Raw genomic sequence first — 21,694 nt, forward strand, 5'->3', positions numbered from 1 at the left:
CTCCCTCCCAGTTTCTTTATTCAATGTCTTTTCACACCAGTGTAAGGCAAATGAAAATCCCACGGCTTAGGTCAGGTACACCTTAGTCCTCAAAGTAACACCCTTGGCTTTTTAATACTCTAGAGGTCTTGTGCAGATTTGCCCAATGCCATCGTGTCATGTCATGTAACTACTCCTTCCATGAGCATTAAGTGTGGATCCTTGACAACGTCCAGCTTTTATCCATTTATCCTGATGCTACCTATTGGGCCGGTTGTGAGGATTTGGATCTTCTCAATTGGTAGCAGGGGAAAAGGAAGCCCAAAGGGTCTTTTCTGTGTGTGTCCTGTTTTTTCCTAAATTGGCTTCACCAGGGCCTTTTCCACGGGCAACAGCCAAGGCCAGCACCTTAGCCCAGCGGTGAGGAACCTTTGCTCTGCCAAGGGCCATGTGGAGATTATGACTCGTTGCTGTCAAACAGTTAATCACTCCTGTGATGGCAGAAGCCCTCTGGCACAGTGGGTTATGCATACGGGTTCTGAAAAATCAGCCACTCTGTGGGAGAGAGATGCTTTCTACCTCTGTGAAGGTCCAATCTTGGAAATCCACAGGGAGGATTGTTAAGGGTCAGAATGGACAGTATGGGAGTGAACTTGGTCTGGGGTTGGTTACGTGGTGGCTGGAGCCCCTTTCCTCTGCTGAAGCAAAGTGATGTTAGATTTCTTGGGCCCCACTCCTGCCTCAGCCCACAGACCATCTCTGGGCTACCCTTCTGGCCCCCTGGTCTAGCAGCCCACAGGACTAGGGAGTTGCTTGAGGAGGTATGGGGACACCTGGACACCGCTGGAGGGTGCCCACCACCTGGAAAGCACGACGATGGGCTCTTGGGAAAGGGAGGCTTGGTACATCCTTCAGGCCAGCAAGGCCCTTTGACGCGCAAGGCCCTGCCCCGGCCCTCAGCACACTTGCTTGCTCCAGCCAGCCAGACACACACCCGTCTTGCCTGGCCCCGCCCCGCGTGGAACAGCTAGAAAACGCTACAAGCACACTGAGAAATGGTCTCTGGACCCTTGTGAAGCAGTGAAATGAATGAGCTGCAGGGACAGTGTCAGAACCACAAAGCCAGAAACAAGTCACAGAAGACTTGTCCCATCACTGTTAACAAGCTCTAGGGAAGCAGAAGAAACCTGCGTTCCGAGGGGATAAACACTTCAAAAGACAAAAAAAGCAGGGGCCGGAACCATTGAGGGCGGATGACAGCTCTCCAAGTAGAGGACAGGGGGGGCTGGGGTGGGTAACACTGGGTCACGGCCCACGCTGGTGTGGAAATGCGCTCATCGGCGTGGGAATCGGTTCAAGGCTTACATGTTGTCCTCGGGGATGTCCTGTGTTGACTGGAAGTGGGCAAAGCCGACACCCGGTCGACATAAGCAACACCATGACCATTTCAAACAGACCACTGACTAAACTGCTCATGCTCTGAAGTCTTTCATGGTCCATGTGATTCCCACGGGGATGGACGGCTAGGATAGCACCCGGCTACCTCAGCCACCACTGAAGTGCAGGGTGCTTCCGAGGGCCTCCCACCACCTCTGGCACATGACTGTGGCCAAACGTTTTCTCGGGACTGAGTGCTAGGGGACAGAACTGGTGCCCAATACCAGCCTGTGGCCCTGGGCTGGTAGGGGGGGGACTCTTGGCACACTGGGCCCTTTCAGTCTGGGAGGGCCTGAGATACCGCCCCCCCCCCACCAACGCCCCTGCACACACACAGTGTGGACCCCAACCCCAGCCACGGTGAGACCACTGGGGCAGCATCCAACATCCAGTGTGAAGCTGTATCTTTCATATCTATAAGACTGTAATCAATCACAAGTCGTAAGCTGTTTTTCATTTTTTATTGCTGTTAATTCAAGGAAAAAAGGTTGCATAAAATCCAATCTGTTCTAGAAATATAAGTGGCCTTTCCAGTACATAACATTTCAAATATCAAAGTATATGGTAAACATACAAATAAGGAGAAGGTAACATACCTCCTGTGTACAGTACAGTATTTTAAATCATAAAATAAGCTCCATGAAATACAACTGGCGAGTGATTCACCATGCAATCCATCCGTGGCCTATCAAAGCTCTCACTTGGGACAACTCAACTGCAGCTTAACAATTAATTCAATAATGTGGTCCAAAAATACCCAGATCAAATAAAATAGATTTACTCAAAATAATTTCCTTTACTCAAACTTTTTCTTTTTAAATTAAAGCTTTTATCAGCCCCTTTGTCTCCCCCCTCCCCAGTTCTCCCCCCAATTGGTGCTATAAATATAAATGCTACCGAGGAAGCATTCCATTAAGCTTCTTTTTATTTTTCAAGTTTTTCCTTTTGTCTAGCAATCTGTTAGGCTTCTGAACCAAGACCAAGTTATGTGCATGCCTCAGCAGCATGGCCCCAGGCAGGGACAGCCAAGGCTTCTTCTGCTCGGAGGAGGAGGAAAGGGCCTGAGTGCCTGGCTTTCGGGGGACAACTGGGGCAGCCACTCTCACCGGTGGCTGCCGAGTGCAGCCCTCCCTCCCTCCCTCCCTAAGGACACGGCCGGCTTCCAGAAGACCTCAGTGCACTTTAGGAAATCAAACGTTACCTGGAAGCAATTTAGTACATAGATTGGCTTTAAAAACAAAAACAAAACCTTTTTGTTTGTTTAAACAGCAGCATTTTTACACTTAAGTGACATGACACGGACATGATTAATACCGCCGCCAACTGTCCCCGCAGAGTCCTGCTTTCCCGCGGATGGTGGCGCATGCTGGGGCACAGTCGGCGTGACTTTGCTATCAGAGACAGGGAGGGTGCCAACGCCTGCCCCATGGTAGCAGCCCCCAGCTTTGCTCAGATTGAAATAAAGCAGACACGGTCAAACACGACGCAACACTGTAACATGTGGCCCAGGAAACCCACCACACTCACATCTTTCACTACAACACAGCCGTGGATGGCAGGACTTACAAGGGGCTGCTGCCATTCATGACACACGCGCACGCACGCACACACAGACAACAGTCATACCAGCTTGTTCACGTGGCGTCTCTGGGAAGTAATAGGCTAAGAAAGGGTGGTAACAAGTTCTGTGGGTTATTTTGTTTAAAGAAACAGCTCTTTGTCATTTTCCTGTTTTTTTTTTCAGTATCATAAGGTTTGTCATAACCTCCCCACCCCCGCCCGTGTCCCACCCCCACCCGTTTTCATTTGGCCCACGAGCGCTGGTCTATGGCAGCGTCCTCACACACAGTCTGGGGAGAGGAGCCGCCGGCCCCAGCAGGCTTCCTCTGCAGAGCGGTTTGCTCAGGGCGGCCGTCCACTGCCGGCTGCTCCTGCCGGCCGGGGGCGGGGGGTGGGGTGGGGGGCACAGTAGAAAGCTAGGGAAGAAGAAGCAGTGTCTTTTTCAAAACCATGACTGTCACTAGCGTTGTTTTAAAAAAAGGTCAACTACCCAGTTTTTAAGTGTCAGTAAACATTGCACACGGCACATGTTCAGTGTGGAGAAGGGGAAGCCGTGCCACACTGCTCAGTCTGTTCACAGTTCAGTGACACGTGTCAGAAACAGAAGGCTACTGTTGAACCAGGAGGCCTGCGGCTCAAAGGCATCGCATTTCTTCTTTTGTTATGGACACTGGTATAGGAGAGACCCCAACTCCCAACTGCATAGTGATCAGGAAGTGTCACGACAAAAACACCAAGGAGCTAGATAGCGCTCTGTCCCTCCCCGGCCCACTGCTGCCCCGGGTCACAGTATCAGGCAGGCACGCTTTCCTTGGTTCAGTCTGCAGAATCCAACGAATCATTAGAAGGGGGGAGGGGCGGCGCGTATCTCAGTCTGTAAGTGCCTAAAACAGGAAAGACAGAACTGCTCAGTCACTGCTCACAATTCATTGTCCCGCACACCACCGCCAGATCGCAGAAGCACGCGCTTCACTAGCAGCAACCCGGAGCTAGCCAGCCATAGCCAGTGTTTCTGCTCCAGAGGACGGGCACTCGAGTACTGCCTTCTCTCTGGGGGTGGGGCAGGGTCGGACACAGTGACGAAAGCCACATGTGAGTGGAGGAGTTGGGGCTGTGGCCACGGCAGGCCAGGCTCATACTCAAGGGTCCTCACTGCACTCGGGGGGTGGTGAGCATACTCAACCCCACCAGGCTCAAACCTGGGCAATGCAATCCCGTCTTGGGTCTGGTTTGCTTTCTAGCCCGAGCTGGGAAGGACGGGGCAGCTGGTTATGCATAGACAGACTACATTGTTTCTAAGAACCTTCTATGTTCGATGACTTAGAGCACGCCCTATTTTTTTTTTAATTTTTAAAAACGTTGCTTATGATACAAAACAGGGCTAAAGCTTTAGGAAAGTATTGCTAGCCAGAGCTGGGCCACTGCAGGGAGGGCTTGACTGGCCAGCCTTCCGTGGGCCCGATTGGAAGTTGACATCTCAGACCCGCCTCCTGCTCTTGGCTTGCAGGGTCTACGCCTGCCCTGTGTGGTTGGTTACAGACAGCACAGCCCACGCCAGTGGGTGCACCCCTGGCTGTCTGCTCTCAGAGCCACCACCGCCGTTCAGAAGCAAGTCGTCTGGGCGCTATCAGCATTACCTTGTTGGCTGGCCTCCATGGACGCCTGCTTACAGTCCTGTGCATAGTGCCCGCTGACACCACAGTTGTAACAGGACACACTGCCGCTCTTCTTGGGCCCTGAGCCATTAGTGCTGGCCACTACACTAGGAGCTGGGTACACGGGGTAGAACCTCCCAAAGCCTGCCATCTGCTGCATGCCGTAGTTGGCCTGGCCGCCCATCACAGGGTCATGCATCAGTCCGTTTGCATATGGCGTCTGAGGCAGAAAGAAAGGAAGCTGGTTTCCGTTGCTCTGATGTGCTTGGCTGAGGTAGCTGCCGTTGCAAATGGACGGCAGAGTAAAGAAGGATGGGACGCGGTACACTGGCCCGGGCACTGGATTAGGGTAATAGTAACTGTTGAGCTGAAGGTTCCCATTGGTCCCACAGCTACACCTTCGCCCGCACGACCCACAAGGACCCGAGCCCATGTGCTGCTGCGGTGGTGGTGGTGGCGGCGGTGGCAGCACGGTCCCACCGGCGCTCGTGTTGCCCACAGCACTGATATAGGAGGTGCTGTCGCTCTGGGCAGTGCTGTGGGTCAACGCGGGGCTTGGGCTCGGGGCAGGGCCGGGGGTGTGGGTGGGAACAGCTGGAGGGACTGTAGGCTGGACCTGGCCGAGGCCGGCGCTTGTGGGCTGCGTGGAAGTGGATGCCGCGCTTAGCACATTGGAACTCGGGTTGGGTAACACACTGGCCGCCAGGGGCGAGCCAGGCACCTGGTAGGAGGCTGGAGGCGGGGCAGCCTGTAGGCCCGCGGCTGAGAGGATGCCCTTTACATTGGTAGGCTGAGGGATCGTGCCTGTGCTCCCCTCACCTTGAGGCACCATTTGACTGAGTCCTACCACCTGGGACGCAGGCTTTGTGATGGGGTCCGTGGCAGCCACAGGCGATCCTGGAAAACTACCTGGGTCGTGGACGGGGATGAAGGCAGCATTTGGTGACCCGACGCTCAGACTCCCGGCTGGCTGCTGTGGCACATTGATGGCGCAACCCTCAGACGACCCCTGTGGCGGGGGCAGCTTTAGCCTCTGGATAGTCAGATGCAAAGCAGGAGCACCACCGTGCGGAAGGAAAGTTGATGGGATCGGCAACGGGGACGCCAGCAGTTCCAAGTGCTTGTCTGATTCGCCAGCAGCTGCTGCTGGCCCGAGCAGCCCAATGGGGGTGGATGTGGTCGACTCTCGGAGGGCAGAAATAGCCACAGGACTAGGAACCAGCACTCCTATTGTTTTCCCATCCACAGCTTTGGGGGGAGGCACCACCTCTGGCTTCGGGGCACCATTGTGCATGACACAGTGTAAGGTTGGCATGAAAGAAATATGTGGGTACTTGGGCGAGTTCAAGGAAGCTTCCAGGAGGCTCCCGTGCTCACTGCCTAAGGAGACTATCGGAGCAGGTGGCTTGGCAGTCTGGCTGACAGAAGCGTAGCCCGCGAACCTGGTAGCTGGTGGGTTCCCAGAGTCCTCGGAATTGCTGTCCGTGTCTGGGGGAGACAAACAGGCACAGACATCAACACAAGGGCAACTCTCACCCCCAGGGCTCCTGCTGCCCAGACACACCACGTTTCAGTTCGTTTCTGGAACGTTTCCAGGCCTTGCGTAAAGAGCACGGAAGATAAGGGCAAACCAATGCAAGTGGTCAACTGGAGGCTGGAGGAAGCCTTTGCTTCATCCCATCTTCATACAGAGACAACGATGCCCCTTTGACGATCAATAACTTTAAGCAATCCACTGGTTTTACACTCTACACTGCCAAACCCAAGTTCTTCCTGTTTGTCTCAGATATGGTGCATATTTAAAAGGATTCAATCAAGAGTTTAACTCAAACATCTAGAGGAGATAGGTGGGAAAGGGGTCGTTCTTAGAATGGAATACTCTTGCTCTTAAAGGTTTCACTAGTGGTCTGACGGCTGTCGAAAACAACACTAGAAGCGACAGAGCAGAGCGAAGGTAAACCCACTGTAATGTCTCCCAAGTCATAAAAGCACGTGGCTTCTCTGCTGCATCCTGTGCCAGGAGTAACGTCATTCCAGACTCTCTGGACCGGGGCTTCTGAGATCAAGATAAAGTCAAATGCAGTGTGGTAAAACCCAACAAACCAAGGGACAAGGGAAAATAAGATCTAAAATCGATGGCAAGGAGCGCATTGAATGCCTGTGGGGTTTGGTCAAGTGCAATGTAGCCAAGAGGAAGTACAGAGAGCCAAATGTCTCAATGATAGTGGGACAGGAAGAAAGTTAAGAGGAAATAACTAGAAGGCAAAAGACATTTATAAGATATATTTTGAACCTCTGTTCATACCCTCCCGCAAAACAAGAACACTGTGTTCTAACCTATCGGCAGTCTGAGATGTCTACCCTCCTGACACAACTGCTGAAGACAAAACGGGTGCATAAGCAAATGTGGTGAAGTAGGCGGATGGTGCCCGGCTATTAAAAGATATAGGCTTGAAGTTACACAAGCTGCCATTCAGCAGTGAAGCAACAAGTCCACATGGAAGAAGCACATCGCTGGTGTGATCATGAAGAGGCATAGGGACCGGGTAATAGGCATTAGCAGACACATAACAAAACAAAAACATATTGTTGAGAACGAGGGGGGCTGGAGCAGAGACCCAAAGCCCATCTGTAGAAAGTAAAACAATCTCCCTACAGAGGGGCACAGGGAAGGGATGAGTCACCAGGGTGCAGTAAAGCATCGATGAAACTCACTGTGTTCTGCTGGTTCCTTGAGGCCCTCTCACCCCCCACCACGACTCCAGTGCTGCTCCCCAATTCAGACTAGACTGGAACATGTACACAGATATAGAAAGGGATGGGAGCTCAGGTCACAGAATCCAGGAACAGGAGTGGGAATAGTGACACCAGAAGGGTAGGGGGAAGTGGGGGAGAAGAAGGGAGAAAGGGGGAAACGATTGCAATGATCGACACATAACCATACACCCCCACTACTGGGAGAAGAACAGAAAACATGGATGAAGGGAGACAGTGGTCAGTGTGAGAGATGAAAATAGTAACAATGTACAACTTATCAGGGGGTTAGGAGGGTACGGGAGAGGTGGGGAAAGAAGAGCTGATACCATTCAATAGAAAGTGTGTGTCTAGCAAAAAATGAAGGCAACAGATGTGCAAACATGCCTGATTCAACTGATGTACGGACTGTGATGAGTTGTACGAGCCCCCAATAAAAGGATTTTTTTTAAAAGGAAAAAGTTAAAGCGCCTGGGGTCTTAAAGGATTTTAGTTAATCAAGCGACCATCTAGCAGAAAAGCAACGAAGCCCACATGGAAGAAGCACACAAACCCCTTGTGATCACAGAGTGTCACTAGGATCAGGTATAAAACCTCAGAAGACCCCAAATAACCATTTCGATGTGAACAGGGGGGGTCAGAGCCCATGTGTAGACAGTTGGATATTCCCTCAGAGAAGGACCACCAGGAAGGGATGAGTCAGCCAGGGTGCAGTACAGCATCATGGGACACACAACATTTCTCTAGTTCTTTAATGCTTAATGCTTCCGCAACACCCACCTCCCTTACAAATCCGGCTAGACCAGAGCATGTACACTGGTATAGATAAGAGCTCTCAACACACAGAAAGATAAACCCCTCAGGACCCATAATGGGAATAATGATACCATGAGGAAAGGGGGAAGGTGAAGGGAGATGGGGGAACTGATTGCAATGATCAACGTATAACTCTCCTCCCACTCCCAGGGGGACGAACAACAGAAACGTGGGTGAAGGGAGATAGCAGTTGATGTAAGATAGGACAATTAAAAAAATAAATTATCAAGGGTTCATGAGGGTGGGAGAGGGGAGGAGGAGGAGGGAAAAAAGGAGCTGATATCAAGGGCTCAAATAGAAAGAAAATGTTTTGGAAATTATGACGACATATGTACAAATGTGCTTGTTACAATTGATATTATGGATTGTTATAAGAACTTTAAGAGTCCCTGATAAAATGATTTTAAAAATTCATTAACACAGCCACTGCACTGACATAGGTCATGAGATTAAATGTCTACTTTTCAGTGTTTCTGCTCATAGATACCAGGGGGAGACAAAAAGTCTGTAGAAAAATTGCATTACCTTGTATTTCATTTTTCCATGATTTTCTTGAAGTCTCTTGTATAAGTTAATTGTATTTTGTATAAACAAAGATGTTTATTATTAATATTAAGAAACATTGATTAAAGTCAGTTCAAAATGTCATTTTCTTTAGTATTCTCTAAAGACAAATCAGGTTTGTCGTCTTAGAAAAAGATTATATAGAATCTATATGGTTATTAATTCAGCTATTTATATTAGAGATTAAATGAATAATTAAATGGTTCTAGAATAAATCTCCCCCAATCAGAATGCTTTTTGCTAAGCTTTCCAAATATAAAACCTATCCATGGTGTAATCATTTATTTACGACATTAACCAGTGCAAGGTCTAAGATTACTGTTTAAATCCAAAAGAAACAAACAGTTTGGGGTGGCTAATTAGATGTCTATATGAACTGGGCTTTGGCCTGCAACTTGTCATGGTATTAAGGATCCAATGATTTTAAGTGGTGCCAAATGGTTTTCTGAATATATTAAAGTTTCAACTAGTTATGTAGTAACAGGTGCCATCCTTTTAAAAAACCACCTGTGAAAAATAAAAACATCTCAAAAAGAACACAACAAAACCCACCTCTATACCCAATAAGCATCACTAGTCTGTCAGTTTATTGTACTGTGGTGGCTTGCGTGTTGGTGGAAGCTATGTCACTGGTCTGTCCACTATCAGCAGGGTCACCAAAGTGAACAGGTTTCAGCAGAGCCTCCTGCCTAGGTACAGACTATGAGGAAGGAACAGGCTGTCCGCTTATGAGGTATGAGTCGCTGAAACCCTTATGGATAGCATTGAAACATCATCAGATAGTGAAAACCTCACAAACAGAAGCAGAGGATTGTAAGATGTGCCTTTCAGGCCAGATGACACTCAAAATATGACTCAGGTTCAAGCATGATGACTCAGACGGAAGGCCCATAGGAGTAAAGCCTTTGGGATCGTCAGTGGCTGATGGGTCATGACTCAAAATAAGACGAAATAGCTGCAAACATCAATTAATAACTGGAACTTGGAATGTATGACTATAAACCTAGGAACACTGGAAGGTGTTAAAAAATGTTATGGAACAAAGATATAAATTGTCCCTGTGAGTGTCTCAGACTGTAGCTGTTAACGGGAACAGAAAGCCCAGCCTTTCTCTCACGGAGCAGCTGCTGTTTTCCAACTGCTGACCTAGAGGATTGCAGCCCAATTTGTAACCACTAAGTCACCTCAAAGGAAGGAACAGTAGGTGGAATATATGGTCTTGGTGACACAAATAGAGCTGAATTCAGACAATAGAATTTTGCAAGATAAACTATTTCTTCTTCACAAATACCCTTCACCAATAACATAAAAGAATAATCAAGGGTTAGGTTACGTAAAGAAGAGGTATAGCTGTAACGCAGGTGGGGACGGAGCATGGTAGTAGGGCAGGAGGAAGGTCAAGGGAGATGGAGGAAAGAGCTAGGAGTCAAAGGGCATTTATAGAGGTCTAGACAAAGACATGTAAATGCAAATATATATATGAGGATGGGGAAATAGATCTATGTGTCTATATTTATAGGTTTAGTATTAAGGTGGCAGAAGGACCTTGGGCCTCTACTCAAGCACTCCCTCAATGCATGAATACTTTCTATTATTAAATTGGCACTCTACGATGCTCACCCTCCCGACACAACTGCTGAAGCCAAAGTGGGTGAACAAGTAAATGTGGTGAAGAAAGCTGATGGTGCCTGGCTATCAAAAGAGATAGTGTCTGGGGTCTTAAAGGCTTGAAGATAAACAAGCGGCCATCTAGCTCAGAAGCAACAAAGCCCACATGGAAGAACACACCAGCCTGTGTGATCACGTGGTCCCGAAGGGATCAGTTACCAGGTATCAAAGAACAAAAAATCATATCATTGGCTGCACACCTCCATGATATGATCGCTGAAGACAAACAGGTGCATAAACAAATGTGGCGAAGAAAGCTGATGGTGCCCGGCTATCAAAAGAGATAGTGTCTGGGGTCTTAAAGGCTTGAAGGTGAACAAGCGGCCATCTAGCTCAGAAGCAACAAAACCCACAGGGAAGAAGCACACCAGTCAGTGGGATCACGAGGTGCCAAAGGGACAAGGTATAAGGCATCATGCAAAAACAAATATATATATATACCATAGTGAATGAAGGGGGAAGTGCAGAGTGGAGACCCAAGGCCCATTTGTTGGCCACTGGAGATCCCCTCACAGAGGGGTTTAGGAGAGGAGATGGGTCAGTCAGGGTGCGATGAAGTACCGATGAAGAACACAGCTTTCCCCCAGATCCTGGATGCTTCCTTCCCCCAACTACCATGATCCGAATTCTACCTTGCAGGGCTGGATAGGGCAGAGGTTGTACACTGGTACATATGGGAGCTGGAGGCACAGGGAATCCAGGGTGGACGATACCTTCAGGACCAGGGGTGTGAGGGGCGATGCTGGGAGAGTGGTGGGTGAGTGAGTTGGAAAGGGGGAACTGATTACAAGGATCCACATGTGACCTCCTCCCTGGGAGATGGACGGCAGAGAAGGGGGGAAGGGAGACTCCGGATAGGGCAAGATATGACAAAATAACAATCTATAAATTACCAAGGGCTCATGAGGGAGTGGGGAGCGGGGAGGGAGGGGAAAAAAAAGAGGACCTGATGCAAAGGGCTTAAGTGGAGAGCAAATGCTTTGAAAATGATTAGGGCAAAGAATGTACGGATGTGCTTTATACAACTGATGTATGTATACGTATGGATTGTGCTAAGAGTTGTGTGAGCCCCTAATAAAATGTTAAAAAAAAAGATGATTTATACACGTGGACTTGTCTAATAAATGAAATTGACTACATCTGTGAGAAGAGACCAAGGAGAAGTCCAATATAAGCTGGTAAAACCAGGCCAGGGACCAACTGTGAAGAAGATCAACAATTTCTCACATGTAAGTTCAGGTTGAAGCTGAAGAAAATGAAAAGTCCACAAGAGCTAAAACATAACCCTGAGTGTGTTCCATTGGAACTGCGAGAAGATCTCAAGAAGAGATTTGAAACTGAATATTAATGACAGACTTGATGAACTGTGGAATTATATCAAGACTGTTCACGAAGGAATCAAAAGGTCATTATAAAGACCGGAAGCAATGAATGATCAGAATATACGTCAGAAGACACTCTGAAGCTTGTTCTTTATCGTACAGTAGCTAAGGAAAATGGAAGAAATGGTGAAGTAACAGAGCTGAAAGGAGCCTTTCAAAGGGCACCTTGAGAAGACAAAGCACTCAATTATAATGGAATGTGCAAAGATCAAGAGTTTGAAAATGAAAACAGAAGAAGACACCTAGCACATTTTAAACTGGGGGGAAAAAAACCCTCAAGAAAAATTCAATCCTTGAGTTGCAATACTGAAAGATTCTATGAGCAAAATAAGGGGCCCTGGTGGTGTTCTGGTTACATGAGTTGGGTTGGGAACCTGAAGGCCAGCAGTTCAAAACCACCAGCTGTTCCCTGGGAGGAAGATATGGGGTTTTCTACTCCCATAAAGATTTAGTGTCTTGGAAAATCCACAGGGACAGTTACACCCTGCCTTATAGGGTCATTATGGGTCAGAATCAACTCAAGGCAGTGAGTTTAGATGGGCGAAATAGTGAATAATGAAGGAAACTTAAAAAAAAAAGAATACAGTCACTATACCACAAAGAACTAGTTGACATTCAGTCATTTCAAGAGTTCCCATATAAGCAAGAGCCAATTGTGCTGAAGGATTAAATTCAAGGTGCACTGCAAGTATTAACTAAAAAACAAGTCTCCAGGAATGGATAGGAGACCAATGGAAATGTTCAACAAGCTGAGGAAGCACTGGAAGCGCTCACTTCTCTATGCCAGGAAATTTGGAAGACAGCTACTTGGCCAACTGATTCAACGAAATCCATATTTGTACCCTTCCAAAGAAAGATGACCCAACAGGATGCTCAAGGTATAGAACAGTATCATTGATATCACATGCAAATAAACTACTGCTGAAGATCATCCAACAATGGTTGCAGCAGTACATTGACAGGGAACTGCTAAAGGTCCAGGCCAGCTTCATTAGAGGATATGGAACAAGGGTTATCATGGCTGACATCAGATAGAGCTGGGCTAAAACCAATGAATCCCAGAAAGATACTTGTGATTTACTAACTGTGCAAAGGCATTCAACTGTGTGCATCATAAACTATGCACAGCCTCGAGAAGAATGGGAATCCTGACACTGTTGTGCTCATGGGGAGCCTGTACAGGGATCAAGAGACAGCTATGCAACAGAACAGAGGAATGCTGCATGGCTTACATGCAGGAAAGGTGTGCACCTGGGTTGTAGCCTCTCACCATACTTATTCAATCTGTAGGCTGAACAAATGATGGAAAGCTAGATGATATAAAGAGGAGTGCGGCATCAGGATTGGAGAAAGGCTTAATAACAATATGTGATATGCAGGTGAGACGTGAGGAGGGCTTAAGTACTTGTTGATGAAGATCAAGGTTTTCAGCCTTCAGAATGGATTATTACTCAATGTAGAGAAAACAAAAATCCTCACGACTGGGCCAATAGGGAACATCATAATGGAGAAAAAATGGAAGTTGTCAGGAATTTTGTTCTGGTTGGACTCACAATCAATGCTCATAGCAGCAGCAGTCGAGAGATTAAAAAGTACACTGCAGGTGGTCAATCTGCTGCACAAGACCTCTAAAGTGTTGAAAGGACTAAGGTGCGCCTGACCCAAGTCATGGTATTTCGATTGCTTCATATGCATGTGAAAGTTGGACATTGAATAAGGAAGAACTGATGCATTTAAATTGTGGGGCCGGCGAAGGACACTGAAAGTACCATGGCCTACCAGAAGAACAACCAGATCGTCCTTGGATCAAGTACAGCCAGAATGCACCTTAGGGCAAAGCTGGCAAGACTTGGTCCCACGTACTTTGGAGATGCCAGGAAAGAGCAGTTCCTGGAGAAGGTTGGTCATCTTGATTGGTAAACAGAGGGGCAGTCAACAAGAAGGATGACCCTCGACAAGATGGGTTGACACAGGAGCTGCAAAAAGGGGCTTAAGCACAAGAAAAACTGTGAGATTGGAGCATGACCTGAGGGATTCCTCGAGTCAGAACTGACCAGATGGTACCTAACAACAATATACCCAATAAGAAAGACAAAGTCACATGCTTTTCAAAGCAACCCCTTCATGTAGTCAATGTTCTAGAAATGGCTACAGCAGTGGTTCTCAACCTTCCTAATGCCGCAACCCTTTCATACAGTTCCTTATGTTGTAGTGACCCCCAACCATAAAATTATTTTCATCGCTACTTCATAGCTGTAATTTTGCTAGTTATGAATTGTAATGTAAATACCTGATATGCAGGATGTATTTTCCTTGTTACAAATTGAACATAATTGAAGCATAGTGATTAATCACAAAAACAACATGTAATTATATATTAAGAAACATTTATTTCTATTGACAAATCAATGAAATTTTATCTTGAAGCTTGGTATAGCATGGGTCACAGTCTTGACGTCAGGTGCTCCTCTGAGGGCGTAGCTGCATGTGGGTGGACCCACCTGGAGACAGATAGAGGAGCGGTGTATCGGTTCCGAAGACCATTGGAAATATGTGTTTTCTGATGGTCTTAGGTGACCCCTGTGAAAGGGTCGTAACCCACAGGTTGAGAACCCTGTGCTAAAGCCTTCTAGCAAAGTAGGTATTGTATATGGTTTAAGAGCACTTTCAGCCATCCTTTTGCTTAGAGAAAGCTCATTAAGTCATCTAATAACCGAGCCATGTGAAAAGTCCTTCGCAGTGGCCCACCTTATGCTTTGTGACCAGAGGAATGGTTGCTACCAAGCCCCCCGCCCCCCTGCCCAAGTATGCAGCATTATTCTAACAACAGCGACACAGAGGCCAGATCTGCAATGTCAGCTACAGTCCACAGGACTATCTGTACGTCCTACAGCCTCAACCACAATCTGTGGAATGAAAGATGCCCCATGCTTGTCTATTCTGGGTAAGAAACTCACATCCTCTCAGTTAGCCGGCAAACAGCTTTGGGAAAGGCTACCTTCATTTCCCCCTCAGATGAGGAAAACTGGGAGTAATTGCATTCTACACTAGCTATCTGAGTAAACGACTCTAATCCTATATGATATAGCAATACAGCTACCATAGTTTCACCAACATCACCTGATACTACTTCCTCATGTAGAAGCTGCACCTGATGAAACCACACAATCAATCGGTTTACCAAGTAGTCCAAGAGAAGCCATGTGATCCTTGTCTTCCCAGTAGGGGTGGCACACCTCAAGTCCAAGTGTTACCAGCTGGGGACTGCCATCATCACCAAGGGATAATTCCTGGATGGTGAAGGAGGGACACCCCTTCCCCTTCCCTCTCTCTCCTCCAGAAAAGCATTGAGGACACTGGGGCAAATTCTCTCTGAATATTGGAAATTAACCAAATAAAAGCACACAGCAATCCAAATGTGGTCAGAATAGGCAGCACTGAGATATTTTCGATTTCGCCCTAACTCTTCCTTCTTTTCTCCAGCTCAAAGGGGCTCTGAAACGAATAGATAACAAACGGCAAACGAGCCACATTAAATCTAAATGGGTTACAGTTTACTCTCTTCAAAGAGCAAGCAAGAGTGGCAGAATGAATACTTTTATAAGATTATCCAACTCTCTGCTTTCTACAAGAGATAAGCTTTAGAAGCAAAGACACTAAGTCAAACCTTAAGAGGTAAAATAACAGAAAAAGAGATGCCAACACCACCTTGGAGGGAGGGAGCAGTTTTTATGGGGCAGGTTATTTTATGATAAAAGTGTCAACCTATCAGGAATACATGAAAATTATAAACATATATGTGCTTGATGTGTTTATCTATGTACACACCGGATATGTTCACACACAGATACACTCATGTTTATATATATACACATATATAACATAAGTCTAAACATTTTCACTCCTTCTACCTTAATGCTCCATTTTGCTTCCACTTTTTAAAAAAGTTAGTTTCATATGTAATAAGCTTAAAATCAACACTGCTAGGGAACTGCTGAGAAATTGGTTTTAAGAAGCCCTTTAAAATCAGTAATGGCATATATAGAAATATAAAGTTGTTTATATTTCAGTTTGATTTTAAGAGACAAAACACATTTTCCCCCAGGTCTCCCCCTCCCCCCCACCTAAGTGGCAAACCTCTGTCTTTTTCTTCTTCGCTCTCAAAGCTTTCTCTTCCGTCGTGCCGAGGGCTGGATGGGGAACTGTAGCTCTCGGAGGACGTTTCTCCACATGTATCATGTCCAGACCCAATGTCCAAATTCCCATCTAAAAAGAGCAACTCCATTTTAACAGTCAGGCCAGGCAGGCAAATTACTTTCTGAATAAAATCATTAGAAATTAGTTGCAGTTATAAACTTCTCCCCTTTCCCAGTTTTTCCATAGCCACCTAAAGAGCTTGCCTTGCACTAAGCAAAAAATTAATCATTGATCTCTAAACTTAGTAGAAAATGATTGATAAATACAGTCTTAGTTCTACCCATGGTTAGTTCTATCCATGACTAAGAAACCGGCACAGACGCTCCATCTGGGAGACATCCCTGAGGGCAGCAGGCAGAGGCGAGCAGAGCCCACCCGGGGCTTGGGAAGATCAGTTTAGGAGGCTGTTGCTCAAGGGAGGGAAAGGTAGTTACTAACTCTGACAAAGGAAATGTTTGTCTCTAAGGCTAAATTAAATTGCTTCAATTAATGTTATTAAGACCTCAAACTTGTTTAATTCAGAAATTGCTTTGCATCAAAGTGAGGTAAAAGTATGTCAAGATTTGATATGAAAAAAAATTTTTTTAAAAGTGTGAGGAAAAAAAAAGATTTGATATGGCAGCTTAACACCTCTGATATAAAAAACATCAGGTAAAACAAGTGTAGGTGGTGGGGTCTTTGAGAGAAAAGTAACTGTTCTTACCTTTCGCGGAACCATCATGAGCCTGTGGAGTTGAGAGACGAATGCCATTTAGTCTACTGTTCAACCTGTTGTCCAATTTCTTAATTTTCTCCCTATACCAAACATATACAGATTAGTAATTTTTCCCCTGAGGGTTTTTACTGAGCACATTTAAGTACAGCATAAAATTCTCCTGAAATTTTCTTCTAAATTTTAAAAAAGTAAAATATAACTTAAATACAAGATTTACCATTTTTAATGTACAAATTGAGATTTTTCGCCCTTTAGTTGGAATACACTATTTAACAATAGCTTGTCACCAAAATAATATTTCAAATATTTTAAACTAAAAAAGTAAACCCCAGAATAAAAATCCAAAGAAAGCTTATGGAGAGATACTAAGTAAACATGCCCACAATTGAAATAAGATGGTCTTTCCTCACTCATTTCTACTAATGGTCACTGTAAATTGAACCTACTTTTCTATCTGTGGCTTTCCTTTCTTCTTATTTACTGAAGATAAGCTCCACTTGTCAGCTGATGGCTGGTAGAAAGAGTGAAAAGAAATCCAACAGACAAAATCATGTAAAGTAACATTCCCAGTTACATATCCCAGCACATTTTCATATCCAATGTGTTTTGATGTCATCTACCTGAGTCATTAATTTTACATTTCCTGTGAAAAATATTTCATATTAACAATGAATATCTATCACATATTTTGTTTTTAAATTGGACCTGTATCCTTTCTCCTGCCCACAAACCAAAACCTCCTGGAAGGGCCTGGCACTGGCCACAAGTTTGCTCGTCCCCTCTCCAAGTGCAGGCAGGGAAAACTGACAGCCCAGACAGAAGGGAAAACCCAATGGGTCTGGGAGCAGACCATCAAAAATGCTGGACTGAGACAACTTACAATTGCAAAAACCACACTTGAGGGAGTTAGTTCATAGAGACAAATCCTCCAGGAGGGATTAGCACTTAGAACTGCATGCTGGCCAGAGACAGCAGCAGGTTAAGGAATCCATTTTCTAGACAAAGGAAGGTTTTCATTATACCAGCAATAATATCAATAAATGTTCTACTTTCTGCACCGAAATGATAAGAAAGCAAGTATTTCCTAATTACATTTAGGAGTGCTGGTACACTGGGCCACAACCGCCCCCACACAAAAAAATGCAGATCAGCTTTAAACTTCATGTTCCTTACAATGAAATGGTGATTAAAATGTGAAAATCGATCTCAAAAGCAGAGACATTTAGATTAATAATTTAATATGTTGCTCTAGTTAGAATAAACACTTGCGATATCCTATTAGTGTGTAGCAATTTTTGAAGGTCCCTTCCTGAGGTGGACTGGGGCTCGAACATAGCAATGGCTGTGGGAGGGTGCCAGACCTGTTTCCTTCACGTACAGAGAGTCTCTAAGTGCTAGAACTCGCTTCATAGCCCCTGGCAACAGTAATTTTACATGAACAATAAAAATAACCTAAATATGGTTTTTTCCCACTCTGAAGAGCTTAGAACACATAAAGTCATTTAAAAATTAACACTTGAACATTTAATCATGCTAGATATCATTTCCACAGAACTCAATTTTCTTACAGTGAGTTTACTGTGTGGCCAACAGAAAGGCCAACACCCCTGTACCTGGTCAGCCAAGGTCACACAGCGCTCTGGGTGGTGTATGGTGGTATAGCTTTGCTTCCTCCAATCCACAATCCCATTCTGTTCAGGGTATCGCAGGGGAAACCCATCCAGTGGAGAACAGCTCGTACCAACAGTGCTACCAAGAGAAAAGTTTACAGGGCTTTCAAATGAGACAAGCTGATCTCACTAGTCTCACCGGTCACATGGTATCACGGAGAACCTGGAGTCCCCCTTCCTCAGCAAACTGATTTTCCTATAGAATGCCACGCGGTAGCATGGATGAAGGAGTTTCAAACAGTTTGTAGGAAAAAGAATAGAGTATTCCCACAAGTTTTCAAGTTCCCCTCATTTAACCTGGGAAATAAATCAATGTGTATTTATAAAAGGGTTTCCAAAAGTTTTGTGGGAAAATGGAATTAAAATATAATGGAATTTTTCTATGAATTTTTTGAAGCTTCCTTTTTTTCTTGAAGTGTCCTCTTAATTATGAACTACGACTTGTCTAGCAAATGCCAACCAGGCTGGCAAACAGTGTGTGAGATGTTCCTGTATAACACCTCTGTAGAACCAGGCACATCAAGGGAAAGAACCAAGTGACTGACAATGAGAAGAAGAGCCAGCCCGGGGCAGGGCCCATATGAAGGCACTAAATTTTCTCAAGCTCAAAGAGACCAGCCTACAGACTCAAGAAGCAGACTTAACTCTAAGAAAATGACAAAGCACATCACAGGCAAACAATGAAAACCAGACAATGGGAGTGGGGGTAAAGAGCCACAAGAGTGGCAGAACCAATGGAGCTGGGCAGCTGGAGGCTGAGTGCCCCCAGAAGCAGTCTAGAACACCGGCATTCATTTGGGAGGCAATTCCAGGAAGAAGAGTGAGGGTCAGAGAGCAGGAAGGCTGATAAAAACAGCAAAAGAATCCACTGGAGAAGGTGCTGTTACAAGCACCAGAGGCTCAAAGCTGCCAGGACCTCCCAGAACTATCTCCTCACAGGCGGACACCTAGCAGTGCAGGCTGACCCCAGCAAATGAAGTCCCTTCACTTCTGGATGGTGCTCATGAGAGCCAGGCAGGGTCAGGAAGCCAGCACCCGTGGAAGGCAGGCAGGCAGGCAAGCGTGAGCTCACACTGCCCAGCCCCAAAATCTGCAGCATAAGCCAGAGGTGGACTAAGAGAGGCTACTGAGCCTGGGAGCAAAGTTCTGGACCCAAAGTCCAGGAAAGGATTGTTTCTCGGCACTAACTGGTGGGCTCAAGCATGTGAACGGTTGTGAGGACGGTGCACCAGTGGACAGCGTTTTACCACGTCGCGAGAGGTTGAAACCGACTCTGACTCACAGCCCCTAACAACAAGAGAACATCTGCCAACCTAGACTCCTACACAGGAAAAATACATGGTTTGTTTGTTTTTTTCCTTCAGACAAAAAAACAAGTGGATTTATCACAGGCAGACTGACTACATGCATTAGTTAGAAGAAAATAATCACAGATGAATACTAAGAAACACTGCAAACGAAGAAGAGCAACGGAATGAGCATACCTTAAGCACTTACTGGAAAAGGTTTCATGGGGCTTAAAGTACACACAGAATGAAAATATGAGCCCTGGTGATATAGTGGTTATAAGTTGGGTTGTGATCTGCAAGGTCAGCAGTTCAAAACCACCAGCTGCTCTGAAGCGTAAAGATGAGGATTTCTACTCCTATACATTGCCAGTCTCTGGTACCCACAAGGGCAGTTCCCCTGTCTTATGGGGTTGCTATGAGTCAGAATTGACTCAATGGCAGTGAGTTTGAGAGTGGGGTTTTTTGGGTTGTTTTTTGTTTAGGATTTATAAGTTGGGAGGAGATAAATGAAGTTACAGTGATCTAAAGCGGTCACATAGTTGTGGAAGTGGTAAAAGCACAAATTAGTATTAGACATTAATAAATCAAAGATGCATGACAGTCTCCAGTGTCAACAGAAAAATCAATCTGAAACTACTAAAGCTTAGGGATGAGAAAAACAGAAAACCAAAGTGATCTGAAATGTTAACACAGGAGAGGTAGGACAAACAGAAAGCAAGTAGCAAAAAGGTAGCATGCATTCAAGTATACAGCAACTGCAGCCTGGTATTTTGGGAAGGGATACCTACTTCACAACGGGCACTTTGCCGGGATGCTTCTTGTGGATTAGAGTGCGCTGCAACACATCTGGAGAAGGGAAAAGCAGTACTTTATCATACTCGCGGCTGCAGCAAACCCCAGGAGCTAACTCTGTGATCACGCAAAACAATGCTGTTGGTAATAGATTGTGTTTAGCACGCTTAAGGATTAAGACAGGGAATTTCTTAAAGCAGCAATTTTTCAGAGCGCAACCTGTTGAATTTTCTTAAATAACCTTTCAGGTGTCCCACCCTGAGGGCAAACCAATCTCATGCAAAATAATGAGTATCTATTAAGAGCAGGCCTCTGCAAAACCACAGCTTCCAAATTCAGGTAACCCTTAAGAAATGACTTCGTAGGGATACAATCAAGGGCCTGTCCAGCCCCTGGGCCTCTGGAGGGGCACTCCAGTACCCGAGCGGGCACAGCGCCGAGGCACGGTATAATGCTGTGTTTTCAGGCAAATGGAGTGCACAGTTTCTGCTAGTTATGCAAAACCCAGTCGGTCACTCCCTCTTTTCAAAAGCACACTATGGTGGGGGAATGGGGGGTTATACATGGATACCTTATTCGAAAAAATACAGCACATCCCATAAATACCCTTTGTTTCAACTGCTATCTACCATGATCACATCACAACTTCTTTACAGCTTTACCGACACTTAAAACACTTGGGCTACTTCCACTTATTTACCGTGAGCCCCCTGTGCACATCTCTACTGAGGTCATGCAGAACAATTTTTAAAGCAGAACTAATGGGGAGCCATATAAATGATCCCCAATTTGATTACACAGTGCCAAATGTCCTTCTAAGAGTCCCTCCAAGAGTCACTGTAACAATCCACACTACCATTAGCAGGGGCTGAGAGCGCCTTTCCTTCACATACTCCACAATAGAGGGCTCTTCAATTTTTGCCAGACCCTAAAATTTTTGCCAATCTACTGAGTGTGAAATGTTAAGCTAGGTGCTTTCATTTGCATTTTACTTAGTAGTGAGGCTAAGCATTGTTTAAGGGTCAATCTACGTTTCTTCTATGAACTGCCTGTTGAGGTCTTGGATGCAAACTTCTATCAGGTTCCCGCTCTCACTGGTTTACAGGAGGCTCTTTCTAGAGCATACAGGTGTTCTTTCATCTGTAAAGATGCAGCAAGTATCACCTGTTGTCTGGCTTGATACTTCTAGCTTAGACAGGTAATATCACCACTACAG

General features: G+C 45.8%; 1 protein-coding gene across 1 annotated transcript in view; it reads right to left on the reverse strand.

The window, feature by feature from the left end:
* Window positions 1-1,870: 1,870 nt before the first annotated feature.
* Window positions 1,871-21,694, reverse strand: part of ZCCHC2 (zinc finger CCHC-type containing 2) — a 49,957-nt gene continuing 30,133 nt past the window's right edge. The window contains exons 8-14 of the mRNA XM_075532512.1: window positions 20,475-20,532; window positions 18,341-18,476; window positions 17,174-17,238; window positions 16,716-16,807; window positions 15,953-16,081; window positions 4,614-6,119; window positions 1,871-3,860 (exon numbers count right to left, since the gene is read on the reverse strand). Of these exons, the coding sequence (XP_075388627.1) occupies window positions 3,793-3,860; window positions 4,614-6,119; window positions 15,953-16,081; window positions 16,716-16,807; window positions 17,174-17,238; window positions 18,341-18,476; window positions 20,475-20,532 (2,054 nt within the window). The 3' untranslated portion in view covers window positions 1,871-3,792. The remainder of the gene's footprint in view (window positions 3,861-4,613; window positions 6,120-15,952; window positions 16,082-16,715; window positions 16,808-17,173; window positions 17,239-18,340; window positions 18,477-20,474; window positions 20,533-21,694) is intronic.

This window comes from Tenrec ecaudatus, chromosome 15 (assembly GCF_050624435.1).
Source record: "Tenrec ecaudatus isolate mTenEca1 chromosome 15, mTenEca1.hap1, whole genome shotgun sequence".
NCBI lineage: Eukaryota > Metazoa > Chordata > Mammalia > Afrosoricida > Tenrecidae > Tenrec > Tenrec ecaudatus.